Source organism: Anticarsia gemmatalis, chromosome 9 (genome assembly GCF_050436995.1).
Source record: "Anticarsia gemmatalis isolate Benzon Research Colony breed Stoneville strain chromosome 9, ilAntGemm2 primary, whole genome shotgun sequence".
Taxonomy (NCBI): domain Eukaryota; kingdom Metazoa; phylum Arthropoda; class Insecta; order Lepidoptera; family Erebidae; genus Anticarsia; species Anticarsia gemmatalis.
Genome location: NC_134753.1, coordinates 10,618,358 through 10,634,762, shown reverse-complemented (window position 1 = coordinate 10,634,762; position 16,405 = coordinate 10,618,358). Strand labels below are relative to the sequence as shown.

General features: G+C 34.2%; 1 protein-coding gene across 1 annotated transcript in view; it reads left to right on the top strand.

Annotated features, from left to right (window-relative positions):
- The first annotated feature begins 12,348 nt into the window (after window positions 1–12,348).
- Window positions 12,349–16,405, top strand: part of LOC142975617 (gremlin-2-like) — a 49,625-nt gene continuing 45,568 nt past the window's right edge. Inside the window, exon 1 of the mRNA XM_076118574.1 lies at window positions 12,349–12,451. Within this exon, the coding sequence (XP_075974689.1) occupies window positions 12,449–12,451 (3 nt within the window). The 5' untranslated portion in view covers window positions 12,349–12,448. The remainder of the gene's footprint in view (window positions 12,452–16,405) is intronic.

The following is a 16,405-nucleotide window of genomic DNA, read 5'->3' as shown; positions in this document are numbered from 1 at the left end:
TTACGAATAGCAATTTCTGCACATCAATTTGCTATGAGGAAACATGTAGGCGTTTGAGGAATGTTTACTTTATGTCTTATAACATCACTAGCTGACCCGCGCAACTTCGCTTGCGTCGCATAAGAGAGAATGTGTCAGAATTTTCCACGTTATAGTACTTGTTAGTGACGTATTATATTTATGGCACATTTTATCGATGGATAAACTGTTGTGTTATTTTTACACACGTTTATTTTTCTAATAAACACAAAAGGCTTAGCGAGTAGCATAAAATTCCTTCATAAAAGGTGTGTATAATTTTTTGCATGTTGTTATAATATTGACAAGTCATTCACCTACACAATAAGGAAAAGTGTTCATGCACTCTTTACCCTCAGGTCAACCTTAAACCCGTCTTGATGGCTTCACCAGACAATATCCGACGGACGCCGATGCAACGTAGCGTTGCTGCCACGCTTGTGTGTTAACATTGGTTTAAACGTCTGGATTAGATTAGTGAAACATTGTTTTGTCTTTATCACTTACAGATAGAATATATAAATGTATAATCTATGGATAGAATGAAAGTAACAAAACATGAGTTAAGAAAATAGTTAACATAAAACATTGATAAATTAAATATTTGATCTGCGCTTTTGAATCGCGACATAGGAAGCGAGGGTTTATTATTACAAGCTATACTGGAGATCTGTTTTTCATTCTACTTTTATGGTGCACTAGCTGACCTGCGCAACTTCGCTTGCGTCCAATAAGAGAGAATGGGTGAAATTTTTCCCCGTTTTTGTAACATTAATTACTGGTGCTCTGCTCCTTTTAGTCGTAGCGTGATGATATATTATAGCCCATGTCCTTTCTCGGGTATCAAAATATCTCCATACCAAATTTCATGAAAATTGGTTCAGTAGTTTAGGCGTGATTGAGTAGCAGACAGACAGACAGACAGACAGACAGACAGACAGACAGACAGACAGAGTTACTTTCGCATTTATAATATTAGTATGGATGTATAGAAATAAACTCATGATTCGTTTTTAGCGTTAGTCTTATTAAAATTAGTGCCCCATTGTTAAAAACATAATATTATATTTCCTTACCAATATTATATTCTACCCTTCTAGGTATCTACAGAGCACCAAAACAAAGACTGATACAAAAATTTCCTCTTACATCTGTTTTATGATGGTAGCATTTTATATGTATTCAGACCTATAAAATGCAATTCGGGGATAATGCCGCAACTTTGTGTTTTAACGAAATCGAATTGTAATATAACTCAAACGTTAGATAGCTATGACATTATTTCAATAAAGTTATAGCTTATTTGATTTCAAAAGATTTTTAAAATCAAAATAGGAATGCTCTATTTAAAAAATTAAAGCTTTTCACATTATATGTAGGTACCTACATAATATATTATGTAGTCGAAAACTAATTGTAGTTTTCATTGAATTTTGATCACCTATTTTACAGTAAAGTTAAGCAGCCTTTGTCGTAGCCAGTTCAAAGCTAGATGTTAGTTTTACGTTAGTGAAACATTAGAGCGATTCTCTTCAGAGCTTAGTAAAGTAAAGTATTTCGTTCCCAAAAAGTAAATTTAGTGGCCAAAACAATTTCGTAAGAAAAGAGAGAATAGCTGAATACGTAAGCGACTTCACAAAAGCATTTTGAGCAATATGAAATCCGCTTATAAGCTGTAATAATTTTGACTCTACAATAGTTGGAATTCCTTGACAACAATTGGACTCCAATTCACTATGTCAGTCCAATTGCGATATGAAAGCTTAGCTTAAGGCGTTCATACACTGAGCGTATTTTTCTATGAATTATTAAAATTTGTTCTTATATAAAATGTGTTTGTTCATTTAAAGTATTTAACCTCGTAATCTATATAGGTACCCTTATGCCACGTATTCAGACTCTGGAATTCTGGTACTCTGGAGACCTAGAGTCTTCAAATGGTATGAAGGCATTCCGTACTTACTACCTAAGAGCTTCGTATTTCATTTAAAATACCGAAAATAGTAGTCGGTTGGAGCATAGGCAAATGAGAGCCATAGAGGATCTGAAACGCGGACACTGCAATGGTGAAGCGGGAACCATGAAGCATATATTGCGTAAATGCAACCCTTTAGGAAGAAAAAGGATGGATCCTATAAGATGGTATTGGTTTTGGAAAAACTGTGGTTCTCCGGATTTTCCTGTCTTGCGGACTTTCCCTTCATCCGGACTCGCAACATCGATAGAAATTAAATATTTCTTGCATTAGACTATTGTAGTACATAGATATGAACGTAGCATTATTCTGTTTACAAGATCGGCGACAGTAGTAGGCGCCGTACACCTGCGGGCGTCGGCGAGACGCGACCGTCCTCGTATTACACCGTACCGTAACATGATACTCGAACGTGAGACGCATGTTTGATTCGTACAAAAACACGTAAAACCGAATTGGTGGCGCCTAACACTGTAGAGTAATGTAAACGTGATTAGAATATTTTTAGTTTGGTGTGAAATTGTTTAGGTGGTTTACTGCTACTGTATATTGTCACCAATTCGATTCTCATATGGGTAGAGTGAGTAAAATTTGCTGGACTTTATTTTAAAAAGTCTTGGGACCCTAGTGACAAAATCATCATCAATTACTGAAGCGATAGTTTTAACAGCAAATAAGCACAAAATTGTTTCATAATAATTAAATTAAAAAAAATAACCATTGTGTGGTTAAAAGTGACCTTTGATATATCTTATACATCGATGAAAGCAACGAGTGTTAAATACGTAGGTTACAAACTGCTCTACCCTCTACAGCCATTTGGAAATGACTTTATTTGTAACTTTATTTACGCAATTTTTGGTACAGTTGAAATCGAGAAGTGACGACAACTGAACGGTGCTGCACAAAAACTGACATTAGTACGAGAAACACGGACTGAATGTTAAACATCCTTTTTAGAGATCCATCTCGCTTTGTATTCTAATCTGGCCTTTTTTCGAAGTTAGGTGATTAACGATAGATGTTCATTGTAATTTAATAGGCATGGGAGATGATCATCTTACGAGCTAAGAGCTGGTTAGGAGATTTAGATGTTTGTACTTATTGTGTTAAAACACGGAAGAAGATTATATTGAAGATATTAGTTAAGGCTCTATCACACTGGTGAAATGAAATGGAAAAAACGGTTACAAATTTCACGATTTGGTTACAGTTGGGCTGGCTTAAAAGTCAAGAATTTAAGCTTGAAAAATATGGATGTACATGTTTTTACTCAAAAGGTTTATTTTCATGGCAATGCTGCAATGCTAGTGATTGTTTATTTATAGTAATCAATTTTGCTTCAATAAGACGTCAAATAACGAATATTCATCTAAAAAAATGACTAAACCATTACTTCCATCACACATATTCATATACACATTTAAATAAGAATTCAATGAGTTAGTAAAATACCCCTTATAGTATTTATGGATCAATAAACACCAATGATGAGTAGTTATCGAACTATCCGAACACTCAGCGAATACAAACTACAGCTTAATGTAAACATTTTGGTATTTGAAACTACTTAAGTGCTTCAAATTCATAGATCTGGCTAAACAGAATCAACTCGGGATAGCAGTGGTTTGTCCAGTGGTTTCCGGGTGTATATTAGTCTATATTTTGCGATAGGATATTTGAAATTTCTACAGGAATTGCAGTCAGGAAGACACACAAATTAAATTGGAGAAAAAAATGATATCATATTAATCGGACTCTGCAAAAAGTTGCAAAAGGCACCTCCTGAATAAGAGCTGCACGGAAATGCCAAAAACGAAACTACAGATTACGCCGTCCTAGGTTTAAAGAATCCAAGTCAGGAAAGAATAGAGACAAAGTAATGAAAACTAGCAACAGCCATAAAATTAAGAAATATATTTATCTATTATTTCTGCTACCAGAGATAACCAACGGCGACGTCCTGAAATATTGCAGGCACTTATACTTAGAAACGTCACAAAAATCGCCAAAATGTTCGAAATAAGAATTCACCATTTGCTAGTATTTCAGAAAATTGCTTTAAGTATCGTTCTTGAGTGCAGTGCTATGCATTTTGGTTATATGAATTGCAGCGAACACAAATACATACGGTGTAAGTGTCAGCCGGTACTATTGTTACTAAGTCTGTTCTTACCAAGTTTGGTGTGTAGAAACATTTTTGGAACATTGCCTACGTTTGCTTGATGTAAGATGTCGAGCACTTTCGTTACACCATTTAAAGCCGGCGCCGTAGTAGTGCTTTAAAACTATTATCGAGAATTCCTTACGTGAATAGGTAGTGACTTTAAAAATGTTCGAAGTGCATACAAACATTAATTTTTAATCTAAATGCGGGTGATATGACTGTTTTTTTTTAACCTAGATGTAGAAGACTCCATGTTCTGTAAATTAAACTGATTGAGGATTTCAAAATGAAGTATCGTTAGCCGAATCTCCATCTTATTATTCGCCGTATTAGCCATCTCGCAGCGTTTACCTGCCTAACATAATAATGAAAGAAATTCTGAATTAGGTACAATGGTTAAAATGTTAACATAGTAGATGCCTGATAGATGCTTGCAGAGGTTCGATTTCCATACGAAGTTTACTATTGAGATAGATAAATTGTAATCCATAGTTACATAGCAAAAACATACATAATGTTGATTGTCTTGAATGAATTATCTATAGGGCACGAGTTCAAGAATCCCTAATAATTTCAAGTCTTGAAACTTTTAGTTCTTTGAAACCAGTCTTTCTAATAAATGAAGACAAACACAATATTTCACAACTTCAACGGATGTTGGTCCATCAATAAATCAGATTAAAAGAAACGACTCATGCTAATGTGTCAAATCACTAAATATGTATGACGGGAAGGGTTTTGTATTAAAATTTTGGCAATTGACAGTCGTACAATATTAATTCAGCAAGACAATTGTACTCTGTCTTTGGTATCAAGTAATTTAGATTTCATTTGTATACCAACATAACAGTATATCCTAACGTCTTTGGTAGATTAAACTCCGGTTTTACCTCTTCTGGGTAAATATTTACCCACCATATACATTTAAATATAAACTGTGAAAATGGTCCTTAACGTAAGTAAATTCGACTTCACCCACTAGATTTTTTCTTGAAGAAATCTAATAAATTTGACCATGAGTTTGTGCTGGCTCTTCTCATAAGGCTCTACCCCTTTTCCGAGCTAGTGGTAGATTTAGTAATTGTAACGACTATCATAAGTATCCATAGTTGACGTAAATGAATAAATGATTTGATTTTGATTTTAAGTTGTATTTTGGATATCCAATTGTACCTTTGAAATTGGTAGTTAGTAGCATTTTTTATAGTGCATCGATGTTTAAAATGAAGCTTAATACATTTAACGTTAACAGGCCATGTTGCTGTTACTAATGTATCAGGCGCGTTAAACTTAACTTTATTGTAAAGAAGGTGACCAGTAGCTCGATTCTCTACTACTATCGATACCGACAATCAGCTAACTATGAGAAATTTTACACGAAAATCTGTTCAGCGCCTCTACGGGCCCCCACAAGAACTATTTTGGCAGTACATTTTAAATGTCAAACTCTCGATACTCGACAGACTATACATAACTGCGCTACTGCTGAGCCTCCATCCACGAAAGAAATCTGTAAATACAGGGATAAAGGTATGTATTAAAGTTTGAAAAAACTATCCTTTGTTGAAAGAGTATCAAATACTATCGAAGTCAGAAGTCGTTGAGAGCAGCAGTCGTTGATGTTAGGTATCTTTCCAAACATGTTTTTTTGTTCCCCTTTCCCTTACTAAGTACATACTAGAATTTTATTGTTCGTTATCGCGAATACTTAACGTGGAAGCGTTTTCCTCGTGGCGACAATCACTGTTTGCTCGCTGTTCGTAGCTAAAGACGCTGTATTTTTCAGACGTAGTATAGTACCCACAGACAAAAAATAAATTAATTAAAACAACAAGACTATTAATTTGTTGGTATTTTTGAATAATGCTATGACATAATCATCCACTGAAATGAGTTGAAAATGTTGAGAAAATAAAGAACAACAATTGATTCTAACAAATAATCTTTACAATGTTAAAGTCCACCAAAATTGAGAACCGTTTGTTTGGAAGCAATGATTGCAAAAATATTATTATACTCATGTTCTCACTCTCATATTAACATAATTATTATCATAAGTATTAACATGCCTTTTATTTTGATATCGCAAACTGTTTGTGGCGTGTTTTATGTCCTTACTTTTACATACTAGATACGTTACGTGTCTGTACATTATACATAGAGCTTAGTCGTAGAAGAAACTTTCAATGGCCGCCCATATTCCTGAATTGTTTTTATGTCCACATTATCTTCAGGTGAGTGAACAAATGTAGTGAAATGAGAGTTTTAGGTAACATTGTAGCAATTACGTTTTAGTACCGTACGTGCTCCAAATTTTATATTATCTGGCGCCGTTTTCATGACAAGGCCGGTAGTGTAAAATTTTATTTGCAATAGACTTTTAGGACCAAAAGTGGAAAAGGGGTCTGATAATTCTATAATATCTCGACTTGTATTTTTTTTTATTCATACACACATTAATATGGTAAATAGTTTTTAACAACAATTACAGACCAAGAAAATGCTTTTTGATTTTTCTGATCCTGGAAAAAATTTCAACATGAAATTTCTGTTTCAAATTGGAAGTTGCAAGAAACTCGGTGTATTTCAACGGGCTCTTAAGTATTTCATGGGACCAAAATTGAAAATGGCAAAACGTGTACACCATCCAACATCTGTGGTTATAACAGACGTGATGATAAAAACAAATCTTTAAGCAATGGTACTGCTGAATATCTACAATTGCAATGACAGTCTCCCTCGTGGGTGTCTGTCAGTGTTTGACTCCTCACCCGGCGACAGAGACGTATGATCTCATTGTCAAAGTACAGACGTGCACCAATAATGAACACGTTTACATAATCTTGTTGTGGCGAAAGATTTTTGTAGTGTGTAAAAGTTTATTTAATTAAATATTAATGTAATTATTCTTTTCATTGAATACACAGTGTTTCTATTGACAGTTAAAATGTGATTATTGTTATCAAAATAGATGCTTGACACTTTTAGATTTTCGATTCCTCGTAAATTAAATATAGACAATGGAAAATCTATTCTGGGTTCTAACATTTTCTTGGTTACCTCGTTGTAAACTTTTGTAGTATTATGAACTAATCTCGCCATTCCATTATTATTTTACACAAATAAAACAGAATCCTGCTTTATTAATTTGGAAAACCACTAAAATTTCGCAAGATTTTACATTATTAAACTAAGTAATTTTCATAGCAAGTTATTGGAATATTTGCAATCTGAGATTGGTTTATTTCGTAAAAGGTTTGAGTTCCGACATAGATTTACGATCAATTGAATTGTGTCTGGGAAATTTCCTGCTGACGTTGGCACAGGAAATTGATTTTTCATTGGCGGAGCAATGACCTTTGACAGAGTATTGGAAAACACGATTTCAGTTATGTTTGCTAAATGACAAAGTTTCATGTAAACTTATATTTTCATGAACATTTCATCCGATATTTTTGACAAATACGTCTTATTAGAAAATTCATTCCTGCCTTTGGAATGAATTTTCTAATAAGTATTTTCCCTGATTTTTCCGGACAAATAATACTTATTAGAAATCTAGTGAAACTTATCGCAACAGTATCATGAAAATTATTGTCCTGAACACAATTCCACAACATGCTATTATTATAAAAGCTTTATTTATAAATGGCATCAAGATAGTAATGTTCATTGACGTAATAAAGTGGTATTTCAATACGTCGTTGAACGACACAACATATTGAATGTTTAATATTACAGACATTATTTACGTTAACTCGACGTATGGCGCCTAAATCGAAACGATTGCCATATTTCTTTTTGTTTCACTAGTTTTCAACCCTGTTTCGCACACGTTTCTGGCATTTACTACTGATCACTTTGCTCATATAATGGCTGTCTTCAAGACCCTATTTTTATCTGCAGGTTACTTATTAAGGATCAGCAGTATCTATCATTTTACTGCTAGTTTGCTTTCTTTTATTCATTCATGGATAGGTCACGTAATAACCTAAGATAGCAATCTATCTGTAATCTTGGATAAAGTATTGAAATTGGCCCTTAGTCTCAACGTGATGATTGATAGCTTATCGTTAACCGCAATAATTAGGCTGTACATGCAAATAAGATTTTTTTCAAATCCGCCTTCTAGTTTCGAAGATATGCGTTTTCAAACAAACAAACTTTAAGACTAGGTTTAATACATTAGTACCTACTCTATGTATTATATAATAATATAGTCACAAATGGGTTTGTATTGGGAAGGTTATTTCGCACATTCATCTCAATCTATCACATTAGTGGCAACATAAAACAAACCTTGCTTTGATTTAGAATCTTTAAGAAACAGCTGGTGGTCGCGTGAGCAGAAAAGTGCTTAATAGTTTCTTTGAAAAATGCATATTCGCAAAGTAAATGAATTATTTATTGGTGTAAAGTATAGGGGAAATCCCTACAGGAACTACAGTCTAGAGAAAAACTGTGAATGATAATCGATTAAGCGATAGTATTAAAGTTTTTATGCATCCGTATTAGTTTTATAATATCACTGATTAGGTTCGATGTACAAAGCTCTATCCGCAAATTATGTTTATTTTATAGCAGTTTAGATGAGCTATAATGATAAGTTTCTCTTTCTTACCTATCAGGTAAACGTCTCAATAACAATAATATCAATTAAAATTCTTTTAAAAAACAACTCTCGCACTAAGAATTGCTTTTGTGTCGCGGAGACTTTTACAAACATACAAACAACGGACACAATGTACAACCAGACCCGAAACAATTATTTGTGGATCGCACAAATAATTGTTCCGTCGGGAATCGAACCCACGGCCTCCCAACGCAGTGGTAGCAGCGTGGTGACCATAACCACTGCGCCACGGAGGCAGTAAAAAAAGCAGTCAGTAAAAATGCCTTATCTTGCAAATTAGTTTTAAGTACTCATCCTACTTTTCATCCGAAGTTTAAATTCTTCCCACAAACCATCTGCCACATACTCTTTGTGCACAAAGTAACCAGCAATTGAACCTCGCAGTTAAACTGTTTATCCTCAGATATGTAGAGCGTGTATCTACGTGTGTTGTACCTATAGGGAGGTTTATAGGCACTGAAATTTACGTATCGGCGGGCATTGACGAGTGTGCGTCATACCACAAAACATTTTATACGGTTCCCTCAGACGATGGTGATGGTGGTATGTGGAGTGCACTATGAAGTTAAATGGCCTGTATAATATCATTTTCAATATTCAGACGTAGGTTACAAGGTAGATAGATTACTATCTTAGATTATCACGACAAAATCTATCTTTAACAGATTTTGGAAAAAAACACTTTTGACTGCTGCTTAAAGAAGGGAAAGCAAAGATACAATAATAAATATATTCATACTGGATTAAGGTTTTAAACTGTAAAGACTTCGCTAATTTAATTGATCAAAAATGCAAAATATAATACAAAACGCGATGAGTAAAAAGAGTGTGTTCATGATATTTTTCCGCGCCTTCAGTACGAGTTGGGTCTGTATTTTAGTAGCTGATGAATTTTCGGAACAATAGAAGCAAGCATAGTATTATTTGATATTACCTACATGTACAGAAATTTACGCCGACATGCACGTTTTATCTTCAATTCCTTGACGTTTCGGTGCAGGCTACCGTAGTTGCAATCTGACTCGCTATCAATGATAATCTGCACCAAAAGGTTCTCTTTAAAAAGTATAAGTAAAGAATAGCATATTCAAATGTGAGAAAAACAATAATAAGTAGGTCTGCTGGTTACTTATAGGTTAAAGCGGTTCCCAGTCGAGACTAGCCGAGATGATATTTTGCGGTCAGGGTAAAAATAGAGAAAGCACCGTGCGAACACTCAACTTGACTAACAATCAGATACGGAATCAGTGTTGATTGCTAATACATACATGTATGTATGTATGTATGTATGCTTGTATGTATGGAGGTACGTAGGCTGTACGTATCAAAAGGATGGATTGTTATGTCAGTGTGATAGTTTCGACCATTCAAAAATTTTATGATCTGGGTGGAATATCAGTTGAGTTGTGGAGAAGCTTTTGTTGTTGTTAAGTATTGAAAGGATAATGTATAGGTAAGATATATTATAATGTTTGCATGTGAGGTTCGCAGCTGGCAAATGCATACAAAGTTTACAATTTTGGACACTAGATACCCGCAAGTTTGTATGGCCTGTTTGTTACAGCTACTTTATTTTGGAAATACACAGAATTATTACACAGTATTGATAAGTGCAAATTTTGGGGTTGTGAGGTGTCAGGCTCTTTTAAGTGTTGGCAACATCTTAAAGGTTTTGTCAAGTTTATGTCTAATGATGAGAGTGACTGGTATTACGTTTGTGGATTCTAACATCAGGTTGAAGACAAATATTTAACTAGATAACGTACTATAATACACATTTCAAATATACTACTCGCTTATATGACTTTACATTAACAATAAAAGCAAAAAAAAACGATAAAAGGATCATAACGGTAATAAAATTAATAACATGTTTACAAACTTAATAAGACAAGTAAATGATACCCATATAAGGCTATAATTAACAACATGTAAAACCAATAAAACAGCAATAAAACATTTCTAAATACTTACACCCACGTTATCTAAAAATAGTGTAACGAAAATAACGTTGAACTATTGAATGTGGGGTTAATTATAAGTTGATGTGTGATGACGTCACGGCGCCATAGCCATCATAGTGAATTGTCTATGTTACATAATTTGGCGGGAGGCGCCACACGTGGGCCGGGCGGCGCGCGCGCAGACGGCGCCTGTACGGTGTTGCCAGTAACACAATAAAATTGTGCTTTGTCACTAAACTGGGACACTTCAGTAAGTTTAATTGGTGATAATGCATTCGTGGAAATTGTGGAATTTGAATTCCACTTTGTTCTTTTATCTGTCTATTCGCTTTTACCCGCTCTTAAGTGGTAGTCTCCCGTTTCTCCGGAGCTGTATTTGTGGCATAGGTGAAATTTTAGATGATACTGAAAAGTTAGTTTCTTACGTTTGACTTTCGTGATTCTTAGGTAGATATTTTCTATCCTACTTGATATCATAATCAAAATTATCGTCATCAGCCCAGGCTTTCTTCGAACTATGTTGGAGTCGGTTTCCACTGATTACAGCTGAATACCAGTATTTTTAATGGAGCGACTGCGTTACCGGTTATTTTATATTATAAATCATCAATGAAAAAGAGATTGCTGAAAAAAAATACAAAAAGTGAAAAAAGAAGACGCGGTATCTCGTTCCTGCTTTCTAATCTGAAAATAAGAAGAAAGATTTCACAGAAACGCGATAGTCTTTTTCTATGCCGTCCATTATCAGACTCAAATCTAAAATCCTGCAAAACTTACCCACAGGCAACACTATCCACTATGCAGTTAATATGCGGTGAAATATCTTCGTTACTGCGATAAACTTGAGTTAAGTACGTACTACTAACGCGCACTAACTCCCCGCCAGCGAGTTAAAATAGATAAGTGATTGCGTAAACAAAGTCTCTGAGGACAGATCAAAAGTTCTAATGCATTATATGATTTGTGATAATTTGAATGCGTTTCAACTGCGGCGAGATTTATTTGATGATGTTTGTGTGTTGAATGTGGACAATAGCTGTTTTTAACCTTAGTGGTAGTTAGTCTGATGTTAGCATTAGAGACAATTGTGTCTTGGTGGTAGTGGATTGTGAGATAATTGTTCGAGTTCTTGGGATATCTGTTTTGGGGCTCTAGGAATGTCTATTTTGTGATGTTTTGTAGTATATTTTCTTGTTTTTGAGTTATAGTTAAACAGATACATGTGGACTACCGCTACTAACTAGGCGATTAATGAAATTTAGGTCTGATTTTCCAGTTGCGTAAAGATTATCAGTAGAGCCAAAAGTTCGCTTTTTTAACATGAAAGTAGTTTTCATAGTAAAAACCTTTAAAACATATACTTTGTATGAGTCTTTATCTAAATAAACATAACATCAGACTACTACTATTTACTTTCCTACAACATCTAACAAAAATTTCAGTAACAAAACCTACCAACGAACACAATCGATAAACCCTTCCCTGAAAGAAAACTCTCGTACAAGAAATCTTTACTTATCGTTATCCAACTTCAGCTATATAGTCTGAAACTTTCACGTTAGGAAATGGGGATCGTTCGCCAAAAGAGTCCGGCATCCGACCGGGACGAACGTATTCATCGGCTTATTGGATACAACTCTTGGTAATATGAGTTCGTGTATTATTTGTGTACTGTGATTGGCTGCCGTGTTATGGTGAGTATTTTATAGTCAATTTGTTTGTTTTCTTTGACATTTTAAGGGCTTTGATTTGTGAATTTTCTTAGGATATAGTTAGTTGAATGTGTTAAGTTATTATGCTTTGATATTATGTAGGTTTGTGATTGCAAAAGAGGGAATATTTACGTGTTTCAATTAACTGTGCGTTGATGTGTATTCTGAAATAATTAGTCAGTTATTTAGACGTACGTATTATGGTGGTATTTTGTGGGAAGAACCGCGGAGAGTATGTTTTTTTCTTTGGTGTTATTTCCTAGCAAAATATGCTTTTGCGATTAAGTAAAAGTCAATATTTATCGTACTCATTATTGAGTTACTGTTACTTACATGTGTAGATTAACGTCATTAAAATGTTTTTTATAAGTACATGTGTCTTATAAAACTTGTTTTAATTGGTTGAAAAGAAACCAGCTCAATTTATATGATAATTCTAAATCAAAGGGTTAATTTTTGCCTGCCAGTGGCATCAGTCCTTTCTGTAGTCTTACTTCAGCAAAGTGGTAAATAGATTGTGAAAATAAAACATAGTTGTAAGATTGACCGACGATGATACAAAGTCTGGAGCATAACTGTCTCTTATGTACTAGACAGAGAAAACCTGTTTTTTTCACAAACATAAAAGTCAGATGTTTATTAATCAAATACGAAATCTACTTCTACTAAATTTAGCACAGAAATCGTAAATAAAACCATTGTTTATAATTCTAAAATTATTTTTACATTTTTAAAATTATAAAATTATTTTCAGATAACTTTTCTAAACATTATATCATGTTGCGATCAGAAGCAAGTTGCATAAAATGCACTTATATTATTTCCATAAATATAAAATATGACCTCCACCAGAGGGTGTTAATAGGTCTTAAGCGACTATAATCGATTTCATGAAGTATGTATTTAGACATAACTAATAATAATATTGGCTTTTATTACCTTCTATCCTTTTTAGAGTTAATCAAGGTAATAATTAATTGCATGAATATTAATGAGTAATAAATTGTAATTAGAAATGCTTGGAAATTATATCATCGTAGGTAATCGTTTTATTTACACTTCAATGTATATAATAAGGTTTAAGTGACATGCCAATTTTATAATATATGTACATACATACCTAGTAAATCGCCAGCTTCTGTCCGTCACTTCGGTCGCGTCGCGCGAGGAAAAGTTAAAAAAAATAAGTAGGTATGATATCATAGCTACTTATTTTTTTAAACTTTTCCTCATTTTCTCCTGAAATCTATCATCTATTGTTGAGAATAATATATGTTTGTGTTAAACATAGAGTTTTCCCCAAGAAATATTTTATAAATTCCTTAAAGAAAGTAGAAACTTGTAGACTGAAACAAAAACAATCAGTAGCACATTCCATTACGAAACGCCAAACGTTTGTTATATCATAATCTTAACATTATTTACGATGTTTTCACACTCAGTTTTACGTCTGTATTCCATCATACATACATCCTACGTCTAATTGCATCCATCTATGTTAAAACTTTAAGTGCTCATAAACAAACAAATCTTCCAAGTGTCAATAATAAAAAAACAACATTTTGATTTAAATCAATACGTAACAAAACCATAGACTTCAACAGTTATAATTTATCTGTCAAAATCAAGGCCGCCATTATCAATTCTATTTTCAAATGGGGCTGTCAAAAGTGGCGCGCAAATTTTGACAGGTGGCGTAAACGGTGCTCGCTACTAAGAAGGCGTGTTTAGCGATATGCCAAATAAAACGATTTGTTGTAGCTGTTTTCAATAGCTGAGGTTTACGATTTTATTACTTTAGGAAAACATATTTTTATAACATAAACTACATACATGGATAATATAGCGCCAATTATATCTACCCAAAGGTTTAGTCAGCGGCAGTATGGAATATACCCTCATTTCGCCGTTATCAATGTAGGGATTTTATTTTCATTTACCAGGCACGTTACCAAACTTTGAGCTACTATGGAGACATAATTATCATTTAGATTAGAAAAAACCAATAGCACTTTTCCCGACCCGGAATTCAAACCTGAGACCTCATGAGCACTCTTTTTACGGAAGTATCAACTTGCGTAAAAAGAGTGCTGGTCATAATTAATGGCATATTAAAATTTGCAAAGCTGTCAATAAATACGACGTTCGTTAATATTGAAATATCTAAATCTGACCCAGTATGAGGTAACAAAGTGCCTACAATGTCATCGTAGCGTAATTCAAGACATACCGCGTGACTTATAAATTACTCACGACAATGAATGATCACACATTCACCATCGCCATTCATTTGATCCACTACTTATCACGTGAAGGCAATTGCTACATGTCAGTAGTGATAGTGCGAAAATACGGCGTAATTTTCTTAGTATTGCACTAAATTAAAAATTGATTTAACTAATTATTACTGTCCCACTGCAGGGCAAGAGTCCCCTCCCGTAATGAGGGAGGAGGTTAGTCCACCACGCTGGCCAAGTGAAGGTTGGGGACTTTGCATGCCCTCAATAAATGCATTATACAAATTTAAGGCGTGTAAGGTTTCATCTCGATGATTTTCTTCACGGTTAGAGTGTGTGGTAATACACATATAACTTCAAATTCATAAAATAAATTCAGTCAGCCTTGAAAATTCAGGAATTCTAAGGTAAAGTGCGTGTTCGCGTTAATTTCCGTATTCCCTTATATTTAACCACATGATAGATGTTAAAATTAATGAATCTGCCACCAGCTCGGAAAAGGGGTCCAGTTTTTACTATCCTGCTGCTGATTACGTGTCCTTCCGGTATAATAGTAGGCTTCATTCCATTACCTACTGTGTACCTCGATTTTACTAATGTGCATACATGCATCCAGCTTGAAATGAGCTGAAAATATTTGGGAATTTTATGACATTAAAATCTGCACGAGTCAAAAATAGACAAAAAATCATTCAACGCATATTATCATTAAACTTGACCCTTTCTCGCGGCCGTTAAAAATTTACTGACCTACTTCGGCATTTAAGATGATTTTCAAATACGATCGCTTTAATACTCCGTCTGAACCTTTATTGCGAATAGGACACAAGTAGAATAATGTTAATCGCAACTTATTATTTTCTTTTAATAAAGACGTAACCTAATTTAATTTTGTCTATCATTCTTCAAGCTGTCAAAATAATTTCGAAATTCGAACACAATGATTGCCATTACGAATGTTTATGATTGATCTCCAGGATTGCGTTCAGGAATTTGACGTTCGATCTATTTCTGAGAGTTGTCTATGCTTCTCACCCGACGGCGCCAGGCCAATCAAATGGCAACTATTTCAACTACTATTGTCTCATTTCAATAAACATAATAATTATCTGAACAAGTTTTATCTAGCGTTCTAGTCGTAAAATCAGTGTTTGTTGACTAAATGATTTCGCCTTGATAATTAAGAGAAGCGTGTTATTTATGCCCTGTTCATTGTTGTCGCATTTCTGTTTGTACACGTTTGTTCCGATTTGTAAAAGCATTGTACTTAGATTAATTTAGTAGAAATGTAGTGGTGACTAATGTTGTCATAGTACATAGAGTCTATCAAATCATGGTTTTTACCCAATTTAATTTCTTCTACTTGAAATATTTGTACCAGTTAGGCTTAGGCCTGAGTTATGCCTTGAGTCCACCACGCTGGCCAAGTGCGGGTTGAGAAGTTTCCATACCTCATAATAATAATGACATTTGTAATACGGCGCTTTACGAAAACCAATCGAAATTTTAATTTCAACTGTTTTTATACTCATTTAATAGTTGTTTTTCTTCCTTTGCACACAGACTGAAGGCGCCTCCTTTGTTGTAAAACACGTTCAACAGCTTAATTAACATTTTATTATCCAGTACATTATCTATATTAAAGTCTATTAAATCGTTGTCGTCTTCCATCGAGTTTGTCCGTTATTAATTGATAAAA